The following is a 25,153-nucleotide window of genomic DNA, read 5'->3' as shown; positions in this document are numbered from 1 at the left end:
GGTTGTCCTGCCAGAAAGGGAACATCCGCCCCGGCCTCAAGTCTTCTGAAGCCTCTGGCAGCTTTTCTTCAAGGGTTGTCCTGGACTTAGCTCCACCCATCATCGCCGCAGCTCCGACCGTTTCACGTGCCTATGGTAAGGAAAATAATGCCCACAGCAGGATGCTACCTGGGGACAACTTTGTCTACCATATCTCGTTGAGGGGAAAGTTGTGCTCAGGATATTAGTGTTCTGCCATGTTTGCAGTATTGGCTCAACCATAGCTTTCTGCGGGTAGGCATCCACATCCTGGTAGGTCTGCAGTTGCTCTGTCCTCCTCGTGTTCACGTGACGGATTGAACAGAGCTCTTGGAGTTGCGAAGCAAAGCGATTGGTTTAGAACCTAACCCTGCTTCGAACTCCTCCACAACTTTCTCCTTGACCTGTCTGCCTGGTTCCTTGGTCTTCGTGATAACGGCTGTTCTCTAACGTTCTCCGACGTACCTCCGAGGCCAGAAATAGACCAGCTGCACTGTTTACTAAGCGCAACACTTCCAATTGGCCGCCTTTTGCCATGACATTAATTGAAGGGTTGTGACAACGTAGGGGGCTCAACACAAATGCACTCCACATGTTCTGGATTTTTATTTGCCAAAAAACACTTTGTGTTGGTATTTCTGTTGGTATTTCACATAAAATCCCAACAAAGTCCAAACAACGTTTGAGGTCTAAAGATCTCAATATGTGCAAAATTCAGACTATAATCTCTTTCAAGACATTAGCAAACCTGACCTTTAGTTAGCCGCTTTTTCCAACACGATAGAAGATGAACCTTCCACTCAATCTCAGTGGAGCTGGACCTCCCCCTGCCTGTCTGAGTCAGAGTCGTTACTCTGGGTTATCAAACACACACGTGACAGGGTGTGTGTGCCGCAGAGCTCCCTGCAGGCTCTGTCTGTGACTCAGTCAGGGTGTTGGCATTATTGGACCATCCCCTTTCAGGCCGACACACCCTGCCCGTGCTTCAGAGCCAGATCTGACTCACAGCGTAACCCTACACCAGCTGAGCTGAGGAGAAGAACCGCCGGTCACAAAGCCTCGGAGCTCGCAGGATTTAAAAACTTTAGAGCGCCCAGCACTCAGGATGGAGTTTTGTTTGAGGATACTTTCACTCCTTTTGCTCATTACTCCAACTTTAACAGATGAAGGTGAGTTAAGAAACTTCTGAATGTTTTTTTTGGGGTTTCAGAGAGTTTCAGTGAGGGCCTTCTTGCTTGTGCCGCTCAAACAGAACACAGAAAGGAGCAGCAGCAGGGTGGAAGAACGGGTGAAGGCAGAGTAGGAGTCAACAGGGTGAGCGCTGATTTTCCATCAGGTGGTTTTGGCGCCCAGCTCCCAGCATGCTTCAGTTTTTATGATGTACATGGGATTGAATAATAGGACAAAGCAGAATAAGACTGGAGACATTACAGCAGGGGTGTCAAACATACGGCCCGTGGGCCGAATCCGGCCCGCCGAACAATTTAGTCCGGCCCTGTGGCTTAATGCATTATCATTATAAAAACAAACAAAAAATTTTTTTTTTTTTTCCCCCAGTGTCCTGTCTGGCAATGTGGCAATAAGAATTGTTGTCTTAATGCCAAAAAGAGCTCATCAGATTTGACTTTCACAAGTGGAGCAGTACTGCTTTTGCCATAGCGCTCCGCTTGATTTATGAATGTGAATAGTTTTATTATGATTCATGCGGGGAATATCTCAAATGATATGGACACTACAATGGGAAAGTAGGAGAGGAAAGGAAGAACAAGAAGAAAAAAGAAAAGGTGAAAGAAAGAGGAGATAAAAGGAAGAGAATGATAAAAGAATTATTGAAAAAAACACGTACTTTGCTTAATTGAAAATATGCAGTTCCTATATTGTCCACGAGGGGCGCTGTGTTTTAATTAGCAGATTAAGCTTCAGGTGTTTAAAAATGTAAATCATTTCTTAATTTTTATCTATTTGATGTATTTTGTCACGCAGGACAGTGTTTTTAAGTTCCAAAAATTGTGAATAAATGTTTTTTCAACATTGTACAATCACTGTGATCAGTTCTTATGCATAATGCACAAGTAAATGTTTAACTGAGTAAAAGTATTGTTGAAATTGCACATACTTTTCTTAAAAACGCTGAGGTTATTCATAATATATTGTGTAAAAGTGAAATGAATTTAATATAAAAATCAACAATAAGTCCACATTTATTAGTTCTATTTAATCTTGCAATGAGTTAACTCGTGTGGCCCTCTTGAGATCAGATTAAGCTGAATGCGGCCCCTAGACCAAAATGAGTTTGACACCCCTGCATCACAGGGACATAGTATGTAACTATTGGCTGTATATAACAACGCAATTAGAAGGATCCAGGAACTCATTACCAGGGTGTGACATCTATAATAGTTACCGGTGTGAAAGGAGGATTTAATAGCTGGGAAGATTTTGGTGGAGAGCCTCTTCTGCAAGAAGAGATGGGAGATGGTTTCAGCGCGTTTACAGAAATAGAAATAGCTGCCGGAGCAGACCAGGTGCATTAGAGAAGTCATTTGTGAAGCTAACCCATTAGGTGGGCTTGTCTTGCAAACAGAACTAATTTATCAGCATAAAGATAGAAAAGATGATCTTTCTGCAACTGAGACGAATCAGAAAAGCGATAAAAGGCAGCCTCGCCTGACCCCTCTCGCAATGTTATCTGTTGGATGTTTTTCAGTCTATAACGATTAATAAGAACAGAGCTGCAGCTAAAAACCTGTTAGTGCTGTAAACACAGCCTTGCTTCATTGTAGCTCAGACTTCTCCGGACTCTGTGCACATCTGGATCATCATGTCCCAGAGAAGCAGATCTTATTCCGCAGAGAGTCAGAGGTATGCATCACAGGGGGCACTGAGCCGTTGATCTGTTGGTAGGTAGAAATCTATGAATTCTCTTAAGTCTAAACTGTAACCACAAACCTTCCCATAGAGCATTTTGAATCTTTACAGAGGTCTTTGTGCGTGCATGGAGCAGCTTTCTGTTTTCTGCCTCCTTGGGTGATCTAAATTCATCTTTTTCTAGTGAAATAGGATTTTTTTTGTTAGTTTGTATTTTTTTCTGTATTTTTCTATGTTCTTTCAATAGTTTCCAAACATACTTTATACAAGAACAAAAGTCTTTACTGGAATGTAAGGGATTAATAGTTTGCTTTAGGATCTCCCGCAAGATTCGTGATGTTGTCAGTAAACGTGCTACCTTTAAAAAGAAAAGTTCTTAAATTCCCCACCAGTGTTCCAACTACAATACACTAGTAATTGAGGGCAAATTAGATAATATTCAGAAAAGCAGGGCATTTATCAAGCCTCATGGCTTTTACAAACTGGACAGAAGAAATTAGGAATACATTATTATGACATCACATAAATCATTGCACCGGCGGGAGAACTACCAAGCATCTGTTAAGCAGAGGTTGGAGCATGTCTGTGAAACTGTGGCTCTGAGAGGTTTGATTTGGTTTAGAAGCAAAACTTTATCTGTTAATGATGTCAGCAGTTCATTGTATGCAGTGAACTGCAGCTGTCTCAAGATTACACTGGAGCCTTGGTTTTTATCCTCATTTTTATTTTATTTTTTTTACTGAACAGAATAGGAGAGTTAGAGCCACCTACGTTACAAATAATAAAAGCTCAGTTTTCCTCTTTAATCACAATAGCCATCATACTATATGTTAGCATTGTTTCAATAATACCACCCTCAGATTTATGGAGGCGGATTCAAAGTCCCCGTGAATGATTTATTCCAAGGCTTAAGTGAATGATGCCACCCCGCTGAGATCCCCATAGTTTAGTGTCTGAGTCATCAAGATATGTGTTTCCGGGATGAGTTTTAACAAGGCAACAAAGAGGATTTCCTCAGAAAGATATCTTTAGACATAATACATCTGAAGACATAGTGAAACAGGAACATTCTAAGGCCATAAAAATTAGCAACAGACATAAAACGAGTTAGAAAAGAGAAGTCAGAAGAACATGGAGGGCAGTGCAGACGCTATGTACTGGGATGAACTTGTGACAGAAGAAGAACATTGTGACGGTACCGTCCAATGACTGACTTTGGACGATAGGCAAAATGCTAATGGATCAACAGTTTCAAGAACCATAGCATTTATGTTTGAGTACTAACTTTTCCAAACCCTTCATGGTTCCTGGTGTAAGTGCCACGGGTCTAAAGTTGTTTGGAAGTAATGCCTGTGGGTTTTTTTAGGGACTTGAATGATAACAGATGTCTTCAATATTTTTTGGTACCACTGCCCGTGTTAAAAAGGCGTTGACGATGTCTGTATACACGCCTGCCAGCTGGTCTTCACAAGCCTTTAGAACTGTTGGCCAAACAACATCCGGACCCTACTGCTTATTGAGGATTCTTGTGCTTCAGAGCTTGTAGGACCTGTGTAATGTGTAGAGGTGAGCCTTTACTGTTATTGAGATTTTATGTGGGGGTGACTGTATTAAATCTGTCAAATCTGACAAATCTGAGGCTGTCTAGAAGTGTGTTGTCCCTAACCACAGAGCCCGTCTTCCTTTTGTTGGTAGTGACGGACTGAATGCCCTGCCACATATAGTCTGTGCTGTGTTTTTCAGGAAACGGGCTCTCTGGTTTCAGGAAATGCGCCCCGTTTTGCTGCTTTGATAGATTTCTGCAGCTCATAACAGGCCCACGAAGGCCTCACATCTGCTCCTGATTTTTCCACGAACATCAGCATAAACAGCCTCTGTGTATTCATTGAGGGTGACTGCAGCCTCTTTGAAAACGTTCATACCAGTTAACCTCCAGACAGCTCCTCAGGTTTTCCAGTGCGCTGTCAGTCCAGGTGCTGCTGGTTCTGACTGTGACATGATTGGCCTTCAGGTGTTTGGTGCATGCAAGTTTAACCAGAATAGCAAGATGGTGCGATGGCTCCATAGTGTATGCGTTCTAGTTATTGCTGCAACAGTGGTCTAGTTTGTTTTTTCCCTCTGGTTGGGAATTTCAAAAAAACGACTTTTGGGACAGATTACCAAACATCACAATGATTAAAGTCTCACAGAAGAATAACGGCACTATCAGGGCACATCTGTTCATGTGCGGGAATTATGTCATGCAGCTCAGTTAATGCAGCCTCCTCTCGAGCCGAGGGAGGGACATACGGCATGCTCACAATAATACACTGCAGTTCTTCAGGCAAAAAAGGACGGTCTGCGCTTTAAAGTGAAAAATTCAACACCCTCGGAGCAAAAGTGCGAAATAACTTGGCAGTCGGCACACCCTGACTGTATTCTCCTCTCCGGGTTTCGCCACCCCTCTCTCTGGGTCCTGATTGGCTCTGAAGATGGTGTATCCTGCTGGTGGAATATGCTATCCAATGGATGGCTGTTTCTTAGTTTGGAAAACTGCACAACTTTGGAGTGTAGATTAGTGGTGGGAATGATGACTCGTTCCCCCCCGTCTACCTCATGATGGTTTGATCCGTCTAGCTTGTCGTCAGACCAGTTTTAGGAGTGCCGCATTTACTTTTCTGTCTCTATTACACAGGTTGACAAGGACTAATACCGATTAAGGCTTTGTTGTTGTTGTTGTTTTTTTTTTTTACCTCTAATTGTTCTGGTTGTAAGCGAAAAAACAACTTTTCTTTTCCCCCATGAGTAGGTTGTCACAGTAATTGTATCATGTAGAAGACCCAAGAAGGTGTGTGTGTGTGTGTGTAGGGACACGCCTAAACTCATTCTTCCAACCTCTAAACATGTGAGCAATCTCTGACAACAGAGCTGGAAGGCTTCATGTGTGAAAGTGGTGCTTTATTCAAGACTTAGTTCACCCTTCCACACCCTCCTCCCAGCCTGCAATGCTCAAACCAAGATCAGGATCCAAAGACGTTTTCGTTCGTGTGCATGATGAAATGTAATGCAAGGTATCATACTCTTTTAAACGTGCCATTCAACACAGGTACTGAAGCAGCACAACTAGAAACCTCTCTGGCAGGTAGGCATGGTAGGAGATCATAAAACCCAATTTTGCTTTTCAAAAGAAAAATACAGCGCCGGACAGATGGACTGGTGGTTCTCTACAACTGTGCATGCGCAGCTTTGAATAAGGTAGACCTTATGAGTCAGACAAGTAAAACACATTCACTTTGGGGAAAACACCAAAGAAAAAAAATCCCCTAATCGCAGGGTAAATGGCACGCAATTTCTTGTCAGGTTCGTCCACATTTAGTTTTGTCCCTAAAAGATATAGCTCAATAAATAATCAAGACAACATTTTAATACACAGTGCACATACCCATGGTAGTAGTGCAGAAGTACTAAAAATAGACATGAAAGCACAACCACAAACTTGCTTGTTCTTCAGCTAGCTTCTTCGAGCAGAAACCTCAGCTTTACGTTTACTACCCGGCTTGTTTATGCTGGCAGAATTTCCAGAAGTTGCGGTACACTCCCTTGGGAGCTAGTTGCCCCGTAGAGGGAGCTTCTATGCACCAGGAAATAAATCTGTACGGATCTGTCAGACTTAAAGAATCCCTGCAAGGTTCCTACATCTTTTTTTGTCTTTTCATGACTCAACACGTATCGAGACTCACATTTCTAAATTTGTTATATCTTATCTATTTCTATTAAAGTACAACATGTGCAGCAGATACTTTTGCCAGGGAGTTGCACAGTGGTACAGCTAGTAGCATTGTTACCTTGCAGCTAGAAAATCCGAGACTCTACACCAAAATCATGAAACAGACTCTCCCATGACATCTTAGTTAACCCAAATATTACTATATATAAACGCTTAAAGTGTATGAGAGTGCATAAGCCTTTGGTTGTTTATAGTACAAAAAAGAAACAAACCCTACACCAATCTCAGCTTCAAAATCCTATATAGTCTGCCTTGCAAACACAACAGCAGTTTTGACAGTTTTTGGCAGTCATCAAATCAACTTTATAAGCAGAATGTATAGAAATGAATAGAAGGTATATTGCTCCATTGATAGAATTGATGAAATCATGATAAATACTGCATTGTTAATGGAAGGCTGGCTTGATTCCCCTGCTCTGACCATCTCAGTCGTTGTGTCCTTGGGCAAGACACTTCACCCACATTGCCTGATGGCAGTGGTGCCGATGTATCCGATGCCCTGGGGCAGACCGACAGAAGTGATAGGCACCGTCACCATCATGTGTGAATAGCTGACTCATTTTATACAATACAAAAATCATTCATAAAACAAATTACACAGGACACTGGATAGCCAAATGGATTTTTCACTTACACGCACATGTCCAAGCTGCATGGGAGATTTACATGATGGCCATGTACATGCTCTCTGGCACTTTTAGCCTGTTTTTGCCTTCTTGCTGGCCTCATGGCAAGCGCACACGTTCCCAATCTGCCCCTCACTTTGTCTTCTCGGTGACATCTGGAAACAAATACATGCCACATCTTTCTTGTAGTTCTGAACATTGCAACAAAAAAGTAAATTAGTAAAAAAAATTTGCTGGTCAAGGGATGGCCTGGGTTCTCTGAAGGTATCATGTGGTGCCAACGGGGTGGCAACCACATTGGTGCTGTAATGTTTTTGTTTGTAAGGGGGGTGTATGGGGGGTTTGGTAAACCTCATGGGTGATCTAGGTCACTAAGGCTGAAATTGGGAGGTCAACTCACAGTCGGAGTTGTGTAGTGTTGGCAACAGTTACAGATCGCTGTTTTTAACCAGTGCTCATTGTGAGAGACCACTTGAAAAAAGCCCATCCAAATGGATTTTAATGCGTAAAGTAGGATCGGAAGGTTAGAGGTCTGAGCCAGAACGCCAAGCATAAAACAACATCTACCCAGAATGATGGCAGAGGCTTGAGTCAGGGTTTTGATGATGATGATTCTGTCTACACCTAATCACAGCAAACATGGAATTTGTCTTTGGTTTCATAAAATCCGCAGCCTGAGCTGATGTAATGCGGGTCCTGAGAGATCAGACTGGGAGAATCAGCTCTCTGCAGCCACAGCTCCCGGCCCGAAATAGTTTTCGCTCAGAAACCCTAGCAGCACCCTGCCAGTTCTCGGCGGTGACTCATGCTATTTAAAGCCGCCCTGCGTGTCAGTCACCGCTGCCATGGTAACCGACTAATAAACCGCAAGGCATCCTGCAACACTGTAACCCAGCACATGTGTTTCCAGTGTTGTGTGGAAAACAAAGAACCGCGTAAGAAGAGAGAACAGGCCATTGTTCAGCATAGCCAGGTTCTTTCCTCTGGTTGAACGGAAAAAGAACATTTTTAACCTTTTCTCCCTTGGATCGCTTGGATTACTGAAATTATCTCTATTGGCTAAATGCTATGTAGTGACAATAATGGAACAGAATTCACTCCATAAAATGACAGAAGTTTACATACACAGGCCCTTAATCAGTTTGTTGCAGCAAATGGAAATAATTTAGGTTAACCTAACTGGGCTAAAACAGAAGTTTAGTCAGACATACATGTATAGATGTGTGATTTCAGCTGCATTTGGTAAGTTTTATCTCACTGTTTCTGCAACTGTCACTGCTCTACCCGCTCACCGTCGGACTCTAACCAAGTCTCTCATGTCTTTGTCACGCAGGCTTTAACCTGGAAGATGCGTTTGGTCCAGGTGAGAGATTCTCTCTAGCCGAACACATCTGATCATTCACCTGACTGAGGCTTCATATTCCGCTTGTTCCTTTTCATTCATTTAGATCCGACGCCAGTAAAACCCAAAGAGCAGCCAGAGTCTCCGAAGCTACCCGGAGGCAACGGTTTGTATCTCTGCGCGTTCCATCCAGATATTACTGCAGCCCACACAGGACAAACACACATTATATTCTCTTCCTGTTTTTTTTTTGGATCATGGGGTAAAGGTTTTTTGAACGGTGTCTTTTTTTTTTCTGGAGATGTGAAATGCTGTTTGAGCGCTGAAGTAAAACCCCCGGAGTGCTCTCGGGGGAGGCGGCACTCCTTCAAGGGGAGGGGAAGTTAGGCTTAGACAGAAAACCACAGCAGATGCCAGCTTCTCTCCTCTGCACAGCATGACCCACATGTTGTCACGCACAGGCTCCATAACTGAAACCGCGGTTTCGGTTTATGTTTGACGTAGCTGCAGGCCCTGAAGACCTCCCTCCTCAGGGAGCTCGTCAGCGACGGAGCGTCGTCCCAACGTGGGCTGAACGGGGAGGGGGGTCTATCTCCTGCTGAACACTTAGAACTCAGTTTGTTGAACTTGTTTGAACCGACCCCGTCTGTTCACTGGTTGGATGGAGAGTTAATTTTATACAATGACTGAAGGGGCCTTTTGTCCTGCATAAGCTGACATGTCTGATAGGTTGTCGGCTCAGTTCATTGCGTCTGATCTGAGCTCCCTCTGCTTCTCTCCTCTTCAGGTGATCTGAACCTGCTCGATGCATTTGGACCAGGTAAAACACAAGTCTGCCTTCCAGAACTACAGATGTGATCAAAACTTTAAAAAAAAAAACAACAAAAAAAAAAAAACGCAGCATCATCACTATCATTTTGGGTGTAAAAGGCAGCCACTGTGTCCCAGTCTGCTTGCCCCTCAGACCCTCCTAACCACAGAAGCGTACCATCTGGACATTTACTACGTCATTATTAACAGCGGTTTCTTTTTTTCCTACAGCTCCAACACCAAAGCCCAAACAGCCAAGTTCTGGAGGTACTGGAGGTGGGTTCAGATCCCGTTTGTCTACAGCTATACTAAAGCCATGTTTTATCGGTCCATTTTCTGGTGAGGTCGGCTGATCCAATGTGCTTTCTGCTTCAGATGACTTTGGGTTTGACCTGTCTGACGCTCTCCTACCAGGTAGGAAAGAAACAACAAGGAGGTTTAACAGCTTTTCAGTGGTTTCCATTGATCCAAACACTCATTCTAAATGAGAGGGGTAGTACATGCCGATTGATAATCTGATCAGCATGCATGCAAACGCTTGTCAGGAACAACTTATCTGGAATGTGGCAAACTGACCCGAGTGTGCATGAGCGCCTCGAGTTGACGTGACGTATATCCGCGTTGCCGAGTGGTGCAAATACGTCGGCATATCAAACCTTTCTGTTCTAAACAACACAAGAGCCCAAAATTGTAATTTATTCAGTAACGTTTCAAACGTAATCAGAACCTGGTGCAAGTCCAGGCTGGGTGCTCAGAAGACCAACAAAATGGTGTAATACTGCTTTGTGTGCTATTTTTTGTTGCTCAGCAAAGGCGGAAGTTCTTCTTCTTCTATGTTTTTTTTAGCTAAAATTGATAACTGCGCATGTCAGAGTGGTTCTATTCAGGTGCATATAGATGCACATCGTTATTGGATTAATTAAATGTGTGCCTATATAAACGATACAATCTGATAATTTCTTTGTTTTTTAATCCGATTACATTTGACACTGGTTATCAGACCTTTTTTTAGCCATGTAAACATAGTTATAGATGCTGTCTTACTATAAAAATGTGCCTTCCACAACACTGTGGTGCCTTATTTTGTGTTGGTCCGCCGCACACATAGCCTCGTGAGACCATCCTGATCTCGCGAGCTTTCAAGGTTTCACTCGCAGATCAGTCTGGCTACTCTCCGTTAAAGAAAATTTGGAGCCGTTCACCAAACGAACGTCCAATCAGCGTTGGCTTTGAGGCGGGGTGAGGTGTGACGCAACGAGAAGATCGACAGTTCAGTCTAAAGAACATGGCGGCTACAGCCGATGAAACTAGCGTTAGCGTGGCTATCGAGCAAGTTTTATCGGAATTACAGAGTATTTCTTTGCTGAGCTAACGAGCCTTTACCTGCAGCAGCAAGAGTAGCTTGGCTTGTGGTTGTGTTTTCGTCGTCGCTCGTAACAGAGCGACGACGAAGCATGTTGACGAGTACGTCATATGCTTCGTTGATCTGATTGGTTTATTTGGCCCGTCTATCACCAACATAGGCCAATCAGCTAACCAGTATTTTCGCCCCTTCCCAAAATTACTTCAACGGAAGGTTTCCAGATGGATATGCGAAGCAAATCCATCTGGCGGCGTCAGGTTACTGCACACAATCCCGATAACTTAAATGAAGGACCTGGTTGGAACGTGACAAAACGTGCGGAAAAGTTTACATTCCCCCGACTCAGACTTGTCTGAATCCCTTTTAAATCACTGAAGAGCTGTTTTCTTTCCTGGTTTAACAGCAGGGTGCTCGCATACCTGCTTGTTCAGACACTGATGAAGGTTCTGCTTCTGTGTGTGCAGGCGCCACCTCAGAACCAAAGCAACCTGCAGTCAAGCCTCCGAGTGGTGGAGGTGAGTGAAGAGAAGCTCCAGCTGCTGCGTAGAGGCAGCTCTATCCCACTAAATGTGGCTCCTGGGCCCAAATCTAGAACCGCAGAGCCGCCATGAACACTGAGTCGACGGCAAGAGAGACTAAAGCACCACATAGAACCCAAGAAGTGTGGTGCACGGGTCAGGTGTTAGATATCTGTGAGAAGTGGCTGTCCTGATTGGACCCTGAACCACTCTGTGTCTGTGATTTCTTCCAGGAGGCGGGACCTTTGATGACAATGATCTTTTGGGTGTTAGCGAGAGCGACGACTACAAGCCTGATAAAGGAGGCTCTGGAGGTAAACTCACATCGGCTTTCACCACCTTTGGGTCTGCCGGACAGTTAATCTTCTGTCGTGCTTCCATTTTTGTTTTATGACCCGGACTGGAGGTCCAGTAAGATGCTGATGCTGGTCAGAAGCTGGCAGCAGCCTCAGTCTGGTACCAGCTTATGATTACAGTGATATTTTTCTGCACATTTCTAAACGATCACACAGATTTAATGTAACAAATTCTAATTAGCCTCTTGTTCCCAACCCAAATAGTTACTTTAACCCAAAAAAAAACCCACCCAGTCCTGTTCTGACTATCTATCCATATATGATCAAGTTCTTCTCATAAGCCATCATGTGAATTCTCTGAACTTCATGCTGGCAGCTTGTTTTATTGAAACACATGACGCTCTGAGTCACGGAGTAAATCTCAACAGCTTTGTTCTTCCACAAATGAAACAGAGAAGAAGGAGAGAAAAACAGACACACTGCAAGCCTTTTACTGAAAATTAAAACCACATGGTGGTCGTGGTTTTCAGCATGATTGTGTTCCGAGCTTTTCCAAAGAGTCCTGCGCCAGGAGGCTCTTCGCATTCGGTTCCATTCCTACTGCAAACCTCAACGGATTTTGTGTCACGCACTTGCATAGGGCCTGCAACGGGTGTTCTACTTCCGTTCCTCTTCTGCCCCTAAATAAAAATGCAGGTTACATGATAGTGCATAGAGTTGCAAGGGCCAATGGTAACTGAGGTGGGAGAGTCTTTTCACTCCACCAATCTGGTCTTTGTGGGAGAGAATCAAATAAAAAGGCAGAGGTTACCTTCAAAGTTTGCAAGCTTTCTTCAAAGGGGACACAGCAACCAGACCTAAATTCAACTGAGACTTGGAAGCGAATATAAAATGCTCTCCATCCAGAGTGAGCCCGAGCTGCTTTGACTCCAGATATTGACTCCGAACCCTAAAGACCTGCTGCCAGAGGTGGTTCTACAAAATCGAGGCTCAGGAGCACTGAATAGAAATGCATGCCACAATATTCAGATTTGTATTTGCCAAAAATGTCAAACCATGAATGATTTGGTGGAGTTATGCTCTACCACGTGTCAGCTTGTCACATAAAATCCATCCAGGATGTGACGGGAATGAGAAGCATGTGGTATAGCTCAAGAGGCGTGAATACTGTTGTCATACCCACCCAAACCACGATTATAGGAGTGGCGTGATGTAAGCTGTGGTGGATGAAGCATTTAAGGACCAATGCTTAAAACCATGGCAACAGGACAGTTTCTAGCCGGCTCTTCTGGTCCACTATAGAGCCTCTTCTAGCTGAGTCCTGCTTTTCTGGCTGGTTTGTGTGAATGCCCTGTTGCACATTCCCACATAAGGTATAAAAATACTACTACTACTACTACTACTACTACTACTACTACTACTAATAATAATAATAATAACTAGAAAAAGCTGTTCCTGCGTAACAGCGAGTGAGAATGCTAATCTGCAGAATGATTTGAGCAGAAGATGCAGAACATTCTTGCAGAAGAGAAAAACTAGCTGAAAAACATTAAAATCAAAGTAGAACCAATTTGAACATGAAAGGACAAAAGCTGAAGGATCAGAAGAATGTAATGAAAGAGTTAAACCAGTTAAACAGTTGTATCGGTAGTAGTAGTAGTAGTAGTAGTAGTAATAGTAGTAGTATCAGTAGTAATAGTAGTAGTAGTAGCAGTAGTAGTAGCAGCAGTATTAGTAGTAGTATCAGCTGTAGTAGTAGTAGTATTATTAGTAGTAGTAGTATCAGTAGTAGTAGTAGTAGTAATGTCAGTAGTATCAGTCTTTGAAGAATTTGAAGGAATTTGAATAATTAGAACATTTTGAAAAAAAATTAAAAATGTGAAGTGTTTGAACATTTTGAACAATTTGAACAATTAGAAAAATTTTAAGGAATATTTTGAAGGAATTTGCATTCATTTCAATGGGAGAAAAAATGCACAAAAAGTACAAATATTTAAAAAAGTATAAAAGTTAGCATAAGCATGAGATATAGCAGTAATATTGAGAACAAACTGAACATTTTGTTCCCAAAATTGTTGAAATCAGTTTTTAAAAAAACTGGGTGAGATTTACACAAACGCTCTTAAAATGAAAGGTAGAACCCTTAACCACGGTGCTAAACAGCAGCCATACCATTTGAGCAATATGAAGAGTTTGAACAATTTGAAAAATGAGAAAAATCTGAAGAATTTGATGAAATAATGCCGCGACCCCATGAGGGATAAAGCGGATCAGAAAATGGATGGATGGATGATGAAATAATGGGAAGACACACAGTTCCTCAGCAAAGCCTGTACCAAGGGAGCTGAGCGAAGAGTTCTGCCATTGTTGCTAACACATAAAAAAGGCGTCCTTTGATTCTCTAATTCTCTGAAGGAAGAAGCAAACCAGCTTTCCAAACAGTTTCATTGTCACTGCTTCAAGTCCACAAGATAACTTTGAAATCTTATCAGACCTTAATAATATGCTTTTATTTTTGGCGTGCTTAATATTCCATATAAAAAACTATGAATACTAAGTCTGTGTATCATGTTATCCATGTACATCCTAAGCTGGTGTTCCTCTCAAAGGAAATTGCCCCAATTCATGGTGACAGTAAAGATTCCTTATTCTTCTTGAATCTTTGGAAGCTGAAAAATCTCTGACATGATTAATGTCACTTTTCTTTCATCCAGGCCGTGCAATGAACCCCGGCTCTGAAAACCAAGGTATGTCCCCATCGAAGAAGTCTCTTCCTCATGCTAAATGCTCCACACGCACAGCTGAATCGATGCGCTGCTGTCCACAGCGGAAAAAGAGTCTGTTTGACATTAAATCACAGTGGATTTTATATATCCATTTTTCATCCATCCATTTTCTGACCCGCTTAACCCCTCATGGGGTCGCGGGGGTTGCCGCTGCCTATCTCCGGGCGTTCACTGGGCGAGAGGCAGGGTACACCCAGGACAGGTCGCCAGTCTGTCGCAGGGCAACACAGAGACAAACAACAACTCACGCACACACTCACACCTAAGGACAATTTAGAGAAGCCAATTAACCTAACAGTCATGTTTTTGGACTGTGGGAGGAAGCCGCAGTATATATACCTTTCAATGGTATATATATATATATGTATATATATTAGGGCTGGGCAACGATTAAAATATTTAATCGCGATTAATCGCGATTAATCGCATTGTATTTACAAACTCCAAGAATGAATTCAAAAGTAGTGCTTTTATTTTAATGTTCTGCTGCCATATGAACAAAAGAGTTGTAACATTTGTAGCACTTATCAGTAACACATATTTAGTGTAAAGCTCAACTTAAACATGTAAAACAAAAAATAGCAATAATAATAAATTAAGCTTATTGCCACTGACAGGGAATTCTCTGTCAGGCAATTTCTGAGGTAACAGCAGGGAGCAGCATTACCATTTTATGTTCAATACCAAAGTTTAACTTGGCAGTGGTTACAACTAACTTGTTTCTGTCATATTCCATGCTGGAAGAACTTTAAACTGAAATGCTTGCTAACTCGATATGCTTGCGTTGCTTGCGTTTATTTGACGTTGACACGCGGTTTTTTGTTGTTGCTTTCTCGCGTGCATATAGTGAATGGCAGGGGAAAAACAGGCAAAAACACATGGATGCTTTGAAACGAGAAGCGACTTCACCGACGGCGTCTAAGCAGACTCCCCCGCTCCACTCCGCACAAAACTTGTTCCGGCCGCCAACTCACCGCCTCGCCTAAGCAAATTCCTGCGGGAAACACCGCCTTCCGCATGTCGGCTTTGTTTTTTTCCGGCCAGCACCTTTCTTACTCTGAATCCGAGGCTTGGCTGACAGCGAGGTTATTGCCGCATTATCGCCACCTACTGTTCTGATTCAAACCCCTACACCGCAGCAACAGACCTTCACAAAATAAAAGCATGTGAGCAACATGCGTTAATGCGCGTTAAAGAAAATATCGCCGTTAATAGTCTAATGAGTTAACGCGAAATTAACGCGTTAACTTGCCCAGCCCTAATATATATATATATATATATATATATATATATATATATATATATATATATATATATATATATATATATATATATATATATATATACCTACAGTTATAAACACACTACATTGTCGTTCTTGGCTACATTTTTTGAAGTGAGGTGGGAATTAGCTGGGGCTCAGGGAAGAGGTTGATGGTTCGATGCCCAGATCTTCAGAGCTCTGATGCTTTCAGCCGCCTGGTTCTGAGCCCTTTTGCAGCTTTTAATGCTGTGACAACTGAGCAGCGCTGTGTGATTATGAAAGTGCATCGTCATGTAAAAGCACTGCAAGGGCTCAACATCAAAACTGAACAGTGCTGAGCAGCACTTTAAGCCACTCTCCCCCACTTTGCTGCCAACAATCCTGTCTTTTAAAGGGACCTTGATCAATACATCCTGTGCATAAAAGCAAAACCACAGGATGGATGTTTCTTAGCAGTTTGGAAGGCGTTACATATTATCTGAACGCCTTACGGTCTTATTGGCCATAAGAGCTGGGCTTACAAGACACAAAGGCTCCTACAGCCAGTATAATGGAATTTAGGGTCTTTATTTTTTAAATACATTTGTTATTGGTTCAACAATGCGGGCTGACTTGCTTTCCGATTTGTCTTTTCGCAGGTGGAGCCGATCAACCTCAAGGTAAAATCATCTCTTCCGTAAAATGTGCTGTTAACGGCTCGTCGATAGCAGGATGGCATAAATAAAACCAGAAACCACTCATCCAGAGAAACCATTCTATCCCCACAAAGTCCTCACACCCCTCAGACTTTTGCCCATTCTGTCTCACTCCAGCCGCAAGCTTCGGTGTTTGTAGAACAAACCTGGAGGTGGAATGGGCTTCGGCATAGAAACCTCTAAATGTAATGGCATGCCCACCCCCCACCATCACAAATCCAGCTTTGGAAGAGGGACAGAAAGTCTTGAAACCGACTTGGATCGAGGTTCAGTTAGTGGATGTGCAAGGCTGGCAGAGACAGCCCAAAAGGCTGAAAGACGCATACATAAGCACGGACTCTGGTGGACTGCTGGCTGAATGCAATTGCATGCCGCACTTTTCAGAGTTTCATCTACAAAAAAGTTAAAAAACCCCTTCCACTTCACAATGAGGGGCCATAACTCCACAATCGCTTGCTGATGGACTGTGATGAGGGGTGTGAATACTTTGGTAAGCCTGTGTTTGCTAAACCGTTGACCTTTCTATTGCATCGATGCGGTCCCCTAACTTCCCAAAAGATGTCAATCTGCTGAATGGATAAATGAGACCTTTTACCCGACATCTCCAGCAATATACCTTCAACATTATACACAAAACATCAAATTACTGTAGTGTGTCGCAACGGCAAACAGAGCTCCTCCTTCCTGCCTTTGTGTGTTTGTGTGATCTCCCTCCCTGATGGATGTTTTCTGGAGTTTTTATCATTGGGAATTTCATGGTTCAACCCCCATAGGAAGCTGTTTTTCCAGCTTCTGTTTTGCTCTCTAACCCTGGATAAGCTTCATCATACCTTCACTATGAAAGCTGTGGTGGAACCACTGGTGGCGGATCATTGGGTTTTTACTCTGGCTGTCAGGGCTTTGTGATTTGGCCCCCCCCCCGGGACGTTTTTTTTTTGCCGGCCGTCCTTTGCGGCGTTTCCCCCAGCGTCGGCGGGGGTTTGAGGCACTGCTTCCTGTTGCTCCGCCCCCAGTGCTGGTTGCCTTCAGCTAAAACCCTGCTTCGATTGTGTGTCGTTGCAGATCCGGATCTACCGTGGGGCCAAATCCTGAAGATGCTAAATGCTAACATGCCAGAGGAATTCTTTATGTGGATGTCCAACTTAAAGCAAGTTATAAGCCCCCTGTTAGAGAGGGTCGAGGAGCTCCTGCGGGCTCTGCCATGAGTGGACCTGGGCAGTCCGGTTGAGTTGTGGTTCAGCTGTAGTTGGAGTCAGGCCTTTTGGCTGGCAGAGCCATCTCCGCTATCTGTTTAGTCCGCCTGTGTGGTTCTCTTCTGTATCTGGGGTGTGGCCTTTGTTGTGACTTTTACAGCTCCTGTAGGGTTTAAAAAAAAAAAAGCTGGGACAAAGGAGCAGCTGTGTGGCGGGAAATCCTCTGGCCGAATTGCCTTGGGCCGGTCCAGCTTTATAGGTTCTTACATTTATTTTTAGCTCCACTTTTTTAAACAGGATATAAAAAAAAACAACCTGAACATGAAAAGTGTTGGTAACATGGTTAGGATTCAGATTTTTTTTTTTTTTACATGTGTTTTGCTTTACTGTTGGCTTGCTTGATCCTTAAAATAAAAAAAAAGAAACAAACATTTGTGGCGTTAAATGTAGATGGGGACCAGCCAGGGCTTTGCTTTGATTTCCAGGTTCTGTAAAGCTTATATTAGTCCTTTTGTAGTATTGGCATTTAAAAAGGAGGAGGTAGAAAACTATGTTTTAAGTCACTGTGAGTGATCATTAACAGCCTACTTTTCTATGAGGTGCGAAACCAGAACAGCTCAAACCCCTCCTCTGCAGAACCGGAAGCCTCACGTTTACATGTAAAAACAGGAAGGGGTTTAATTTGCTTTGGAAGTCTTTAAATGCATCTGGAAGCAGACGCTTCATCCTGCTCTGTGAGGTTTAGCCGGCGAATCCTGAAATCTACTGAACACCAGTTCAGTCATTGAGACAAAGGGAGGAAACAAACACCAAACCTGGACTACATGGTTCTCTGATTCTGCCGGTTCTCTCATTCCATCGGTTCTCGGGTTCTCTGTCCCGCAGCTGGAAGCATTTGCAACCGCGGCTCCAACAGCTTTCCCCGCCAGCCCAGGGAGGTCACTCTGATGGTTCTGTCGGTTCTACGTTGGCTCCAGCTGGTTCTGTCAGGAATTCTGAACCAAGTTGTAAACGGCTAACCTTGCCTGCACGTGGTATTTGTGAGTTGACAAACACACAAGAGTCCATCTTGTCGCACTCAACCGTTTTAGACCAAACCAAAAATGGTTCGGGCCAATCACGTTGCAGTATTGTGGTTTAAGGCGGGAAGTACAGCTGTGACTAAAGCAAGAGCTGCTGAGCCCCACCAGGGTAACTTTTTGTGGTTTCTCATTGGTGTCATGATTGGCTAAAACGTACCGTTGGTAGGCGGAGACTGGGTGCCATTTTGTCCAATCAGCTCGGAGAGTTCTGCTACATGTCCCTCCTTTCCCCAAACAGATTGGATAAGAGCAGAATCTGATAATGCGCAGAACGGAGAGTCGCGCACATTGTCGTTCTGGCTGGCCAGGTTAGTAAACAGCTGGATTGTCTCGACTGCAGGTACATGAAGAGAAAGCAAGACAAACTATTACACAGCCAAACATCAGCCGAGTGGATCGGGTTTGCTTAATCTGACTGGGCTCGTTGTTCTCCTCTAAGTCATCCTGAACAAAAAGAGGCACCGGGTCGGACTCCGGGTCTTTTGACAAACGCACAGGAAAAATAATCAAGGATGCGTTCAATTTTAACACATTAAATGCAAAAACCACTGACTAATAATAGCTTAATGAGGTCCAAACCTGGACCCATTGTTCTGAGACTCAGAACTGACAGAGTAGCTAGGCCCGGTCGAAACTACACGTAACTCTGGTCTACGTGTTTCAAACACCACGTCCGATCTCATCTTCCAGCAGGTTTTTTTTTTGTTTTACCTTCGTGCAACCTGCTGTAGGGATGTTCGGTTCTGAATCCAGACGGAGGGACTGCTCGGATGTCCACAGCAGAGGAAGCATCAGGGAAGCTCACATGAGCCCTCTGGTGGTGAGAGAGAGAAAGCAGGTACCCAAGTTGGTTCAGAGAACATAAAAGACGTCGGGGACCAAATCCTTCCTCGGACCTTGGAGTCCACGTTATGAATGAGAGACCAGCTAATGATCCCCTGAACTGTCAGAATCTCACGGTTCAGTTTCTGCATGTCGTCAAGTTCATTCATCTCAGTGGGTAATCCTTCAGAACCAGAGCCAAAGCATTCAGGAGGAAACAGTGTTGCGGTACTGAGAGGAAATCCATCTCCAGAATCTGTTGCTTTACATGACGCGCCTCCCTGACTGGGAAATTTCGCTCCCTTTGTCACATTCAGGCAAATTTTTTTTTCCAACTAAAAGCAAAAATGACCAGTTTCTTTTTTAAATCAGGCTAATTGATTTGATTCAATTATTATTAATTAGCTTCTCAGACCCCACAGTTGATGACCCAGCAGTTTCTGAGGCATTTTTCGTTCATTGTGGGACACGAGGAGTGAGTCATGGTGTGGGCGTGGCTTCCACACCCCGGTGAGGGTGTGGGCATGCTCCCGTTGTACCTGGACCCTCCTCTGTGTGACTGGAGTGCTGTGACCGCGCGGCAGAGTGAACTCCTGTTACCCTGGCAGCGTGCGGCGCAGCTGAGTCCAGATGTGCGACGTCATAACGCCATGTGACTTTTGTTTGTATATTCCGCTGCCATGGCTTCATGCCTGGATACGCCTCTTTTCTGCCCGCATGTTGCCTCACCGGTTACAATCAGCGTTCAGAGCATTCCATGTCAACTTCCACAACATGCTACAAGTGTTGCTCCTCACAGCAGAGTCAGTCTCTGCAGGTACTGGTCCGACGATACTGGCTGCTTCACCTGAATGCTGAGTCTTCCTGCCTTGTTTTTGCTGATGAAATGTTTCGCGCCTATGTCTGAATCTTGAATTTTGTCTCGTTTTTTGCAATAAAACATTGATGTAGAAACGTTCCTTTTTGTCCCTGAGCTTGTTTCGCCTATGATTCGCCATGTGCAAATCATGGCAGCGCACTCAGCAAAACGTTTTCACCTTTCATTGCCCTCCCCCAAGACAAACTTCAGATTTGATTTTACGGGGTGCAGAATTGTGTTGTGGACGAAAAAGAAAAGAAAAGAAAAGAAAAGGAAGGGTGGCATGCACGGTAATTTAGCCCCCCACCCCCGAAAAAAAAGCTGATATTCAGACGAGTCCCCACACCATGATGCTGCCACCACCGTGTTCTACTGTGGAGATGCTGTTTTTTTTTTCTCTCATGGGGGCTTCTCTGATTAATGCTCTCCTCGTAGTCAGTTCAGGTGGACATCCTTTTTTTGGTACATCTGCAGTTGGTCCATCCTCTCTCTCATCTTCTGATCGTAGATTGAACACAGCCCTGTTAGATGTTAAAAGCTCAGAATATTGTCGTAGAACCTAACCCAGCCATAAACATCTACGCAGCCTGCTCCCCAACCCGTTTGCTGGGTTCCTTGGTCTTCATGATGCTGTTTGTTCTCTAATGTTCTCCAGAGAACATGTGAGGCGAGAAACGGAACAGCTGCAGTCCGACTCTGGTTAAATGGCACACAGCATGACTGGCTACACAGGGTTTCAATTGGAGGTATTGGGTGAAAGTGGGTTTAAACAGAAATGTGAGCCATTTTTTTTTTTTGTGGAATAAATTCCCAGCTTGGTCTGTCCAATGAAATCCAAAAAAAAAAGAAAAAAGTCTGTCGTAGTCTGTGGTTGGAACGGGACCAAATGTGCCTACGCTGGAGGGGTTTAAACTCTTTAGCAAATCTCTGTAAACAAAGTACGACTGAAATGATTTCCTGTTCTAATTGGGTTGGTCGCCATGGTAGCAGAGGCGATTACCATTCGCTTCCTACTACCATGGAGATGTGAGAAGACGTGCAAGGCAGCATACAGAGAGCCATGGTGCAGGCCGGGCGGGAACAGAACCCCACAGGCGCTCTGCCTGTGTGGAAAGTCTGGATGTTATTTGGAGACAACATGCCCAGAGTTCCTCGGCTGCAAGTCATGCCGTTGGCTGCTTGCCATGTGGCGGCTACTCCCCTTTTTTTAACCCAGAACACTACAGCGTCACAAGACATGCGTGACTCGTGAACAAGTCAACAGAAACAAGATCGGCCATGGCTTTCAGTTCCTCCGCTCCCTCAGGGCTTCACCCCGCAGACTTCTAATCCTGACTGGTAAATGGGATTTTTTTTAAGCCCCCTTGTGGATGACAGCAGTCATTGAAAGGTTAAACCAGTTCATAAAAATGTATTTAATTTACTTTTCATTTAAAAGTGTATCTATAATAATTTAAACAAATCAGATCCTCTTTGTGTTTTTGAATTAATACCTTGATTTTTTAAAACTACATATATATTTTCCACAACAAATGACACATCCGTGTACTGAGAAGTGTATACATTCAGAGATGATAGGAGTATAACACTTTGAGATAGATTATGGGTTTAAAACAATTAACATAGCAGAAGGACCTTGTTATTTGTTTTAGTAATAATGTCAGCCATGAAAGTAAAGGAGCATACAAGAGAGGAAGCCTCAACAAGAAGCCTCATTTTGTTTCCTCCGTCAAATAACCCCCCCCCCCCTCCCCAGAGATTGCAAATGAAAAACACTAGATGAATGCAAGATGATGTGAGATGACTGCAACCGTTACTTTTCTCTCTGCAGAAGCCGGTTCTGGACCAATCGCAGGAATCATTAGTGCCGTAGGAGTGGCTCTGGTCGGAGCTGCATCCAGTTACTTTGCTTATCAGAAGAAGAAGCTCTGCTTCAAGCTGCAGGGAGGTCAGTGTTCCCCTTTTGCGTTTCTTCTGCAACCCGTAGCAGATGGCGGAAAAGGTGTCGGAGCCTCGTCCCTGCAACATCCCGGTTCTGATCAGAGTTTGACTTGTTCAGGTGCAGATCCAGAGAGCGGGAAGACCCACCAACGAGGTCAGAATGATAACCAGGGTGAGTCTCTTTGGATTCCCACCTTAATAAACCCTGCTAATGTGCCAATAATAACACTGCAGCTCATCCAAGCAGCGGATGCAGCTATATCTAGTTCTCATTAAAACATGTAAGATCATGTGACCTGCAAAGGTCGTCGCACCTACTGACCTTTTTCCCAATCCGCGTCCCCACAGCCTCAAACTTTCATTGTGACTTTCTGTGACTGACCAACAGGAAGTTGTGAAAAACTGGAAGGAAATTATTCCTGTTTTTCAATATTTAGTTACTAATAAAGATCTGAAAAGTGCAGTATTTGTATTCACCCCCCTTCATCAGACATCCCTAAATAAAATCCAGTGCTATATGCTCAGAGGTATTTTGAATACTACCGGTTTTCTTCCACTTGCCCACACACTTTGTTATGGTTGTAGCAACTGATGGGCTATTTCATCACTTTCATAATAAAAAAAAACGATCAGTCTCACATCCTTTAAGAAATCAGTCTAAAGGACAAATTCCCCCTTTTTGCATGACTATTGTAAATCCTACTCGATTAGTCATGTAAAGAAAAAAATAAATCAGGAATTCTAATAAAAGAGAGATTTCCATGACTGGGAATGACTGTTCAGGGTGTTAAATTGATCAAAAGTCAGAGTTTCTAGTTTCTAGTTCTAGCTTTAGCCTGAACTATTGAGTTAGAGTTTAACATTTGACGTTTGGTTAGAGAAAATATAAAAATTTCCCTACAAATGTGATAAGAACGTCCCACGGAAGGAGCCAGCTGCCTGTTTATCAGTAAATTCCAGTAGCAAACTAGGTTATCCTTGCATTTGTGTGTTGGTTATTGGATCTAAACCAGGGTTTCCAGGTGTTCTGATTGGAACTTTTCACAGTAAAACAAAAATAACAACCTTGCCTGACATCACTGGCTACTTTTTCTAAAATGTATTTGCAAAGAAAATATTTTACAACTAGAGTCAGGATTAAACGGTCTAACGAAACATCTCACTTAGTAAAAAATATTGGTTCAGAAGTTATGAAAGCAGTATGAGTGTGAGCAGCCTGACCCCTGCTGGTGAATGGATGTTAGGGCCGTGGCCTTTGAGATTAAAGTTCTAATGCTTTTTTTTTTGTGTGTGTTTTTCGCTCTTCAGTTTTCAGCAACCTGCTCCAGAAGAGCTAGATCCTCATCTAGAAGTTGATCCCACTTTCCAGCCAACAGCCTTAAGACGTCTTTGGTTCGCAAAAGGAACCACAAGTTCCACTAATGCAGAACAAAATGACAGCCATCTTTATTTTATTTTTTTTACTTCCTCTCGGCTTCAGCAAAGATCAGAATTAGGTTTTCTGTAAGCATGTCAGTGCGTTTATGTTAATGTATTTTAGCTTTGTGTAACTGTTGTAAGTTTTGTACTCTTTGGTTCCTTTTCATGCAATGAGTCATTGGGGGGGGGGGGGGGGGGGGGGGCTGTTGCTCCAGTATGCTGTGTGAAAACTGTCCCTTGCTCGCATTGGGAAAGGACCTCGATGTCTGTTGGCTCAGGTTTACTGTTACTCCACTCCACTCACATCCCAAACGATCCAAAGGTGAGGACAACGGAGGTGAATGGTTGGAAATCATTTGTTGGGGGGGGAAATCATTTTTGTTATTTAAAGAAAAGAACCGTAGAGCACTCAAGCAGATGGGAGTCACAAGTGTTGTAATTACGTAGCCGGGTGGGATCCAGGTGAAGGAGCTTTCAAGTAAACTGCTGATATAAACAAGGGCTTAATGAAAATGCACAGGTTAGATGTACAGAATTAGGTTTTCTACGTGTGAGTGACCTTTGACCTGTTAGAAACGCACAGAGAACTCTACCAAAGCTTTGCGCTGTTTGATATGACTAGCCTTGGTTGCCTTGCTAGCCTTACGCACTCTTTCTGGTTGTTTTTTTTTCTTTTGATATAACGTCGTGAACCGTTTGCACTGTTCCCTGGTGAAATTCAAACACATCGAACTGGACACGGTAGAGTAGCTGCTAGGTTAAACTAGCGGCTAACATCTTAGCTACTGGCTAGCCAGCTAGCTGTTAACACTTCGACTTGCAACAAATACACAAAGCTAGTTTTTTGGAGGGACGTTTCTTCCTTTTTCAGTTGTAAAAAAATAAATACTGATACATAAAAAACACAAAACAAGCAGATTTATTTTAAAAAAAGATTTCTGGAAATAAATAAAGGCTTTACATTGACCCGACATGAACAGTGTCCTTGTCGGGTCCCTTTGAAATGACCCTGGCACGATGAGCTTAATTCTCTGTGGCGTCCACATAAGGATTAACCTGACAAAAAGGGGTGTTCAATTATAGAATGTCTTCTTTGTGAAATACTAAAACAAGCCACATCTCAATGAGTTGTAAATTATCCACCCCGTTAAATTAATTTCTATGCTTCATTGACGTTCACTGTCCTCTACAATGATTTCAGTTTGAAAGTGTTTTTTTGTTGTTGTTGTTGTTGTTGAAGTTTTGTCTATTTTACAAATAATGACTTTGGGCAGGTCTGTTACATGAATACTAAATGCATGATTTCTCTGTTAGGGGATTTCTGGTGTGTATATGTTTTTAATAAAGTGTTGTTGGACCCTCTCTTGGCGTTGTATGACTACATCAGAAGATCTGGCAGGAGGCTGTGGGTTACAGCCACTGCGGGTCTTTTGATCCCCTTATTGCCAAGGTATAAAAAAAATACAAGGGTTAGGGTTGTCTCAC

The 25,153-nt window shown here is 43.3% G+C and overlaps 1 protein-coding gene across 2 annotated transcripts; it reads left to right on the top strand.

Moving 5' to 3' along the window:
• Positions 1-982: 982 nt before the first annotated feature.
• Positions 983-23,859, top strand: cd99 (CD99 molecule). Of its 2 annotated transcripts, XM_021311247.2 has the most exons (13): positions 989-1,187; positions 8,612-8,641; positions 8,727-8,786; positions 9,408-9,440; positions 9,662-9,706; positions 9,806-9,844; positions 11,258-11,308; positions 11,545-11,625; positions 14,322-14,354; positions 16,296-16,316; positions 22,140-22,256; positions 22,368-22,421; positions 23,558-23,859. In XM_021311247.2, exons 1-13 carry the CDS (start codon positions 1,124-1,126, stop codon positions 23,584-23,586), a joined length of 657 nt encoding a protein of 218 aa, XP_021166922.2. In that variant the 5' UTR covers positions 989-1,123; the 3' UTR covers positions 23,587-23,859. The 2 variants fall into 2 exon arrangements, with proteins under 2 accessions (XP_035983704.1, XP_021166922.2); XM_036127811.1 differs by lacking the exons at positions 22,140-22,256; positions 22,368-22,421; positions 23,558-23,859 and adding an exon at positions 17,415-21,154 and having other exon boundaries at positions 983-1,187.
• Positions 23,860-25,153: the final 1,294 nt, after the last annotated feature.

This window comes from Fundulus heteroclitus, chromosome 24 (assembly GCF_011125445.2).
Source record: "Fundulus heteroclitus isolate FHET01 chromosome 24, MU-UCD_Fhet_4.1, whole genome shotgun sequence".
In the NCBI taxonomy this organism is placed as follows: Eukaryota; Metazoa; Chordata; class Actinopteri; order Cyprinodontiformes; family Fundulidae; genus Fundulus; species Fundulus heteroclitus.
The sequence above is the reverse complement of the archived record's forward strand: the minus strand, read 5'-3'. Positions and strand labels throughout refer to the sequence as shown.